The sequence below is a fragment of the Sapajus apella genome, unplaced genomic scaffold (assembly GCF_009761245.1).
Source record: "Sapajus apella isolate SASKATOON/1434 unplaced genomic scaffold, GSC_monkey_1.0 scaffold158, whole genome shotgun sequence".
Taxonomy (NCBI): Eukaryota; Metazoa; Chordata; class Mammalia; order Primates; family Cebidae; genus Sapajus; species Sapajus apella.
The window spans coordinates 2,316,138-2,323,750 of record NW_022437098.1 but is presented as its reverse complement, the minus strand read 5'-3'; the positions used below and the strand labels follow the sequence as shown (position 1 = coordinate 2,323,750).

General features: G+C 49.4%; 2 protein-coding genes across 6 annotated transcripts in view; one reads left to right on the top strand and one right to left on the bottom strand.

Annotated features, from left to right (window-relative positions):
- Positions 1-3,762: 3,762 nt before the first annotated feature.
- Positions 3,763-7,243, bottom strand: LOC116541884 (trafficking protein particle complex subunit 2-like). 2 transcript variants are annotated; one of them, XM_032266386.1, is made up of 2 exons: positions 6,939-7,243; positions 3,763-4,346 (listed from the first exon to the last, which is right to left on the bottom strand). In XM_032266386.1, the coding sequence occupies exon 2, from the start codon at positions 4,325-4,327 to the stop codon at positions 3,905-3,907; it is 423 nt and encodes a 140-aa protein (XP_032122277.1). In that variant the 5' UTR covers positions 4,328-4,346; positions 6,939-7,243; the 3' UTR covers positions 3,763-3,904. The 2 variants fall into 2 exon arrangements, with proteins under 2 accessions (XP_032122277.1, XP_032122276.1); XM_032266385.1 differs by lacking the exon at positions 6,939-7,243 and adding an exon at positions 5,803-6,003.
- CDC14B (cell division cycle 14B) overlaps positions 6,046-7,613 on the top strand; it is a 123,030-nt gene continuing 121,462 nt past the window's right edge. For 3 of the 4 annotated variants that reach the window (XR_004264992.1, XM_032266382.1, XM_032266378.1), the window contains exon 1: positions 6,046-6,685. Coding sequence is in view for 3 of the 4 variants with exons in the window: in XM_032266382.1 (XP_032122273.1) it covers positions 6,526-6,685 (160 nt within the window). In the remaining variant the exon portion in view is untranslated. The remainder of the gene's footprint in view (positions 6,686-7,613) is intronic. The other variant, XM_032266384.1, reaches the window with a different exon arrangement.

The window sequence follows — 7,613 nt, the reverse complement described above, 5'->3', positions numbered from 1 at the left end:
TATTCTTTTTTTTTTTTGGAGACGGAGTTTCACTCTTGTTACCCAGGCTGGAGTGGAGTGGCGCGATCTCTGCTCACCACAACCTCCGCCTCCTGGGTTCAGGCAATTCTCCTGCCTCAACCTCCTGAGTAGCTGGGATTACAGGCACGCACCACCATGCCCAGCTAATTTTTTGCATTTTTAGTAGAGACGGGGTTTCACTATGTTGACCAGGATGGTCTCGACCTCTTGACCTTGTGATTCCCCCCGCCTCGCCATCCCAAAGTGCTGGGATTACAGGCGTGAGCCACCGCGCCCAGCTTTAAATTTCTTTTAATCCATCACAGGTCCCCTCACCCACTTGGACAATTTTTTTTCCATGACATTTACTTGTTAAAGAGACAGTTTATAGAAAGTCCCACATTCAAGATTTGTCAGATTGTTTCCTTATGAGTCATTTAATGCGTTCTTCCACCCCCTGTATCTCCTGTAAGCCGAAGTGAGATTTCAAGGCTTGATTCGATTCAGGATAAACATTTTTGGATAGAATACAACTTTATAGGTAATCCAGGGTACGTTATGTTGCCTTGTATCAGGAAGCATCTTATCTTTTTTTTTTTTTTTTTTTTTTTTTTTTTTTCTTTTAGACTGAGCCTCGCTCTGTTGCTCAGGCTGGAGTGCAGGGCACAATCGTGGCTCACTGCAACCTCTGCCTCCCAGGTTCAAGCAATTCTCCTGCCTCAGCCTCCCAAGTAGCTGAGATTACAGACTCCTGCCACCACGCCAGCCTAATTTTTTTATATATTTTTAGTAGAGACGAGGTTTCCCCATGTTGGCCAGGTTGGTCTGAAACTTCTGACTTCAGGTGATTCGCCAGCCTCAGCCTTCCAAAGTGCTGGGGCCATAGGCATGAGCCACTGCACCATCCAGGAAGCATAATATCATGTTGGCTCACTCTAATCAGGCAAAGTTTGACGTCTAGTATAAGGTGGTGATAGCCATCTTTTTAATTAATTAATTAATTAATTATGTTTGAGATGGAGTTTTCCTATCGTTGCCCAGGCTGTAATCCCAGCTACTCAGGAGGCTGAGGCAGGAGAATTGCTTGAACCCGGGAGGCAGAGGTTATGGTGAGCCGAGATCCTGCCACTGCACTCCAGCCTGGGCAACAAGAGTGAATTACAGGCATGCCCCGCTCTGCCCAGCTCATTTTGTATTTTTAGTAGAGATGGGGCTTCTCCATGTCGGTCAGGCTGGTCTCAAACTGCCGACCTCAGTTGATCTGCCTGCCTCGGCCCCCCGAGTGCTGGGATTACAGGCGTGAGCCACCATGTCCAGCCAGTTCCATAAGGTTTTAATACCATATTTTTGCTGTAACTTTTCTATGTTTAGATTATGTTTAGAACACATGAATACTTACCATGTGTTACAGTCACCTACGGTATTCAGTAGAGTAACATGCTATACCTGTTGTAACCTAGGAGCAATAGGGTCTACCATACAGCCTAGGTATGTAGTAGACCCTACCATCTAGGTTTGTGTAAGTGCACTCTATGATATTTACACAATGATGAAATAACCTAGTGACACATTTCTTAGAAGCATCCCCATCGTTAAGCGACACATGACTTTACTTTTAGCAGGAGTGTATATAACCAAAAAACAAATTAACAGCAGAAATATCGTTTTAAAAATCTACAATATTAAGGTTTGGTCAGAGGTCCAAAGAAGTTCATCCAAGTTTCTGACATTTTACACAACTATACAGGTTATTCAATTTCAGAAGCCCACCTGCAAGGCAGGGTCCCTTTAGATCCTGCTCCTGTCAGTGAAAAATGATGCCAGCCTCCTGGTACTTGAATCACACGTGGTTCTGTACCCTGGCTTTCCAAACCAAACTCATTTAGCAACCTAGGGTAACTTCCATGACCTCTCAAATGAGAATACCATACAACAGGGCATGAGTATGAAGCCCCTAGCAGTGTCCAGTATGTGGTGGTAGCTCAACAGTCCTTCCTTCCATTTTTACGGTCCTAAAAGATTTTCATCCTAAGGGGCAGGAACATAGCCGTCTTCAGATTAATGTTGGGATTGCCAGGATATCCAATGAAACAAAACCAACTCTTTTTATACATGAGAGTGAAGATTTCAGTGTGTGTCCATTTTCCTATATACCTGTCCCCTAAGACCTCTAGTTTTATGGAAATTTAACCTTTTATGGAATATACCACATTTACCAAATTTAACCTTTTATGAAATTAACCAATTTATGGAAATTGTACAAATTATTTATCTTCACATAATTAAAACTGTAACTCATGGATTCTGAAACTTACATTATTTGAAATTCACATCACATGTCTATCAATCAGTTGCTGCTGATTTTGGTGTAAGGTTTCACATTTTCAGCCAGGCGCGGTGGCTCATGCCTGCAATCTCAACACTTTGGGAGGTCGAGGTGGGCGGATCACCTCAGGTTGGGAGTCCGAGACCAGCCTGACCAACATGGAGAAACCCCATCTGTACTAAAAATACAAAAATTAGCCAGGTGTGGTGGTGCCTGCCTGTAATCCCAGCTACTCGGGAGGCGGAGGCAGGAGAATCGCTTGAACCTGGGAGACGGAGGTTGCGGTGAGCACAGATTGCACCATTGTACTCCAGCCTGGGCAAAAAAAGGAAAATTAAAAAAAAAAAAAAAAAGATTTCACATTTTCAGAATATGACCTATCTGGAATATATACATAAGGAAATATTCCATAATTGTTTTAATTCCAGGATAAATTTACCTAGGAAAGATAGGAATATTTTAGAGAACCCCTCCTTTTTTTTCTTTTCATTATGCTGCTATAACGTTGTGAATCAACCAGATGCAACTGTTCCCTATGCCCCACAGTTCAGGAAAAGACAACCCAGAGCCTACAGAGTTTTGGTTCCCACCCAGCCTGGTCACTGCCACTCATCTGGGTCCCCGTGTCCTCACTGTGAAAACATAGCCTTGGACCAAATATTGTGTAAGGAGCTTTCAAGCCCTAAAATTCTATGATGAGTCATCAAGTAATGAACGACAAACTAACCAGGGAGGCAAACTAAAATACATTTCCTGTGGCCAAATTCTCAGAGCCCAGAGGTCAACTTATCAAAGGGGGGAGGAGTCAAACAGTTGAAGAGCAGTGCCACACACACAAAACAAGTGTCAGCTCGGAAATAGTAGTTTTCTGCCCCTATCTAAACGTGACAAAAATCAAAATATAAATAGGGTTTAAAATTTTAATGTGCTGCCGGGCGCAGTGGCTCAAGCCTGTAATCCCAGCACTTTGGGAGGCCGAGGCGGGTGGATCACGAGGTCAAGAGATCGAGACCATCCTGGTCAACATGGTGAAACCCTGTCTCTACTAAAAATACAAAAAAATTAGCTGGGCATGGTGGCGCGGGCCTGTAATCCCAGCTATTCAGGAGGCTGAGGCAGGAGAATTGCCTGAACCCAGGAGGCGGAGGTTGAGGTGAGGTGAGATCGCGCCATTGCACTCCAGCCTGGGTAACAAGAGTGAAACTCCGTCTCAAAACAAAAAACAAACAAACAAAAAAAAACTTTAATGTGTACACTCAGGACACAGACTTCCTGTTCCCAAGAAGGGAAGATATTTTTGCATAATTACAAAGTGTAGCCCTATACCTTGTCCGTTCATACTATACAAAGCATATTATTATACTTGCAAAATACGAAAATGTTTACATGGTATAATTATGTGTATTTATGACACTTTAATTTTAATTTTAAAAAATATATGAAAGGAATTTCATTAGGCTTAGATAAGCTGAGACTACACAAAAGTTTTCCAGGCTATTTAATCAAGTAACTTACAATGTACACATTCCCAAGTATACACCATTGTGGTGACATCGTTTGTTTCAGAATTTCCTGCATTCAGCTTAAAAGGTGCTTCTTCCCAAGAAACTGCACTTTTCTGTCAAATGCACTTGATCGAATAGGAGAATTGGGTTCATAAAATGGATTCATTGAAAACTTTACATACAAATCATAAACGTCAGCAAAGAAGTTCTTTATTCCATCTTCTTGTCTTATGTCATGCAGCATAATAAATCTCATATGCCCTGCAGTGACAAATGCTGACACAAACCACTCGTTGAACTTGTCCACCGTTTTCAAGTACATGTTGTTCGACAGCCACATGTTCTCATCTATGAGGTCGAGAGCAGCATGAGCTATCAACTGGTTCAGATGACGATGGTCATCTTTGGATTCTGACTTCCCAGCTGGCAAAAACTCCATTTCAAAAACTGGATTACCATGGCGGCCAACGATTACAAAGTAGAAGTTCCCAGACATGGTCTTCAATATATGGCTCCTGCAGCAAGAGGCCGACAATGGAAACGCAATCAATTTTAATTTTTTTTTTTTTTGAGATGGAGTCTAGCTCTGTCACCTAGGCTAAAGTGCGGTGGCACAATCTCAGCTCACTGCAGCCTCCATCTCCTGGGTTCCCAACATTTAAACAAGTTACTCTCAAAAGACCAGAATGTCATGGAGGAATTTATTTTTCTGTACTTCTAGGGAGCTGCACGAACCACTCCCTTGTAGTATCTATTCAAAACAAGACCCACTCCTTTAAAATCCCTGGTAGTCTGGGAAACTGGGTGGTTTTCTAATACTGAGCCCCTAGGTCAGTCTCAAAGGTCTCCTCCTCCTCCAGGTCAAAACAAAGGACTGTGACCCTATGGTTTCTGCTGATTTATTTGCCCAGCACTGCACAGCCTCCCACGTCTCTAGCTTCTTTGTTGCCCCTACAAACATGTAGATCATATTAAATTTAAGGCCTTCACTGATTTCCTTAGGGGAAACAGAGGAACAATCAACATGGGAACCAACCTTAAGAAAAAGTGCTTAAAGAGTTGCTGATGTCTAGCTTCAGGCACAGCCCCCCTACTTCCTTATTTTGTAGTACTTAAAGTAAAAGCCCACAACAATAGAAGTCAGAGAGCCCCTTCCTGAGGTGCTCTACAAGAATTTGCATTTCTGAGAGGCTTCCAAGGGGCCTTACTCAAATTCATCTTTCTTTTCCCCAGGCTGGCAGTTAACTGAGGAATTGCAGGATAAAACGTTAAAGTGCTGGTGAAAAATGGGGATTGCTTACAGATGTTGTAGAATTTGGGGCCAGGAAATCTAAACACTGCCCTCCAATCTTCTCACCCTTTTAGAAGCTACCACGGACCACTGTTTAAAGGCCTTCTGAAATGACAGTTTTTGGTTAAGTTCCAGGAAGATAGAGCATTATTTTAATCCAGTAGAAAAAGAAGAGGATATGACCCTACAGCGTGCCAGATAAAAAAGTTCAGGGACTAAATTTGCCCCTTGCTTCAATACTTCATAAGATAATTGGACCTGTCGACACCTCGGATGTACACAGCAATGAGTGTATAAAATTACTGAGTTAAGGCGGTGCTGGTTTCCGAGATGAGAAACTCTGAGGTGCAGACCACTAGGGCATACTGTGCTACCACGGAAGTTTTATCGAGTCCTTAAGAAGCCCTTGCTTGGTCTTTTTGAAGGCTGGGTATAGGTCGATAAATGGAGCGTAGTTGTTTAAACAGTTCTACTAAAGTTCTGACATCAACTCTAGCTTAAATCTATATAGCTGCAGGTAATGTAATCAGGCCACACTCTTCCAAGCTGGCAGCCATGGCAAAAGTCCCTTTCTCTTGGCGCGAAATACAAGGAAATCCAAGAACTACTTTAAGCTCTATATGCCAAAGACCCGGAGTTAAGTTACTAGGGTGGGGATGTGTAAAGGTCTGGTGACTCACTAAAGTCAGCTGGGACTGGGGTGCTGGCACCCGGAGGATACCGAAGAAACAAAAGTTGGGGGGCTGGCGAAGGTCGCGAGCACACTTGATCTCTGATTGGCGGAGCCGCTCAGAGTTTTCTTTATGGCGTCACCGAGTACCTGCCTGTAGAAAGGCCCCGTCTCCGTGACGTCACGCCCTGCTGGCCAATCAGAGGCCTCGGTCTGCGGGCCCCGAGGAGGGTTGTGGGCCCTTTTTTGTGAATGAAGCGCCGCGGAGCAGCCCTCCCGGGGTCCCCGCGAGCCGCGTCCCGCTGTGCCCAGGCGCCTCCGCAGCGGCGTCCGCGTCCGCGTCAGCGGGGGGCGCGCACGGTTACCCCGGGCAGCCCCGGCCGCCAGCGGCAGCCCCGTCGCCTCGGCCGCGCTAGCGGGCTGAGGGCACCTGGGGGCGGGCTGGGGGCGCCGGCCGCGGCAGGAGGCGCTGTAGCGAAGGCTGCGGCGCGGGTTCCGCGGCGGCGGCGGCGGCGGGAGGGAGCGGGGCAGGCGCCGTGGGCCGGGCCCCTCCTCCGGCTCCTGCGCGGCCGCCTCCCGCCGGGCTCCGCCGGCACCCGCCGTCCCCGCAGCGCCGCTCTGCGCCCGCCGCCCCGAGCGCCCGAGCGGGGCTGACGAGAGCCTCGGCGGGCGCGCGGGCGGGCGGGCGCGCGGGGCCATGGTCGTGGCCCCCTGACGGGCCGCGGCCGCCTCCATGAAGCGGAAGAGCGAGCGGCGGTCGACCTGGGCCGCCGCGCCCCCCTGCTCGCGGCGGGGCTCGTCGACCTCGCCGGGCGTGAAGAAGAGCCGCAGTTCCGCGCCGCAGGACCCGCGCCGCCTGGACCCCGAGGACGACGTGTACCTGGACATCACCGGTGAGCCGGCCAGCGGGCGCGGAGGGCCCCGGACGGCCGCACCCGGCGCGGGGCCCTGGCCCACCTCCCGGGCTGCCCCGGGCCTCCGGGGGCCGGCCGAAACGCCTCCGCGCCCACCCTCCTAAACGCTGCGTCCGCCACACCCCCTTTGGGAGCCCGGCTCCCAGGGAGCGCCCCCACCCCAAGTTTCCAGTTGCGTGGGCTGCGAGCTGTAACTTTAGCCGGTGGTACAGCGAGATGAACCGAGGGTCACCTTTCTTGGTTGCGGGCGTCAGCCCGGCGCCTCGAACCTGCAGGTCCTCCCCGCGGGCTGCTTCTGAGAGCCTGTGGATTCCGCCTCCCGGGGTTGCCAGCCCGGTTGGCCCTCGCGCGAGTCACAATCAGTCCCGGAGGATTCACCGAGCGCGCTGAACGCGCCTGGCACGGGAGCTGCCCCTTTTTGCCGTTGGCCGTACCCCCGCTGCTCCGTAGCCTCCAGGACCCCGGGGCGCCGCGTTCCCTGCCCGGCGCGGAAGCCCGAGCCCTTCTCCCGGTTGTCCTGCGCCCTGGCCACCAGCGCGACCCCCGCAGGTCTGCGCCTCCCGGGGTCTTCTCCCCTCCGGGGCCTCGAAAAGGAAGGTGTCACGTTAATGGCATTCGAGCCAGCCGAATGCCCGGGTTGTCACTTGAGAAATCCCTGCCAGCCAGAGCAGGTAGCCTAGCAGCCCTTCGATAGCTGTTCTGTTAGTGCTGATTCGATCGTTCTTGGAGACTCATAAATCCAATTTGGCAGCTGTTAGGTTTGCTGAGATTGACAGTGACGCGTGTGAAGGCATTAAATGTGATGATGTATGTGGCAACGCTGTGTAAACAGCAGAGCTGTCCACGGTTTTGAGGGAATTGGCAGCCTTTCTGTGGTGGGGAATGTGTCAACCTCGGGGCATGGCGT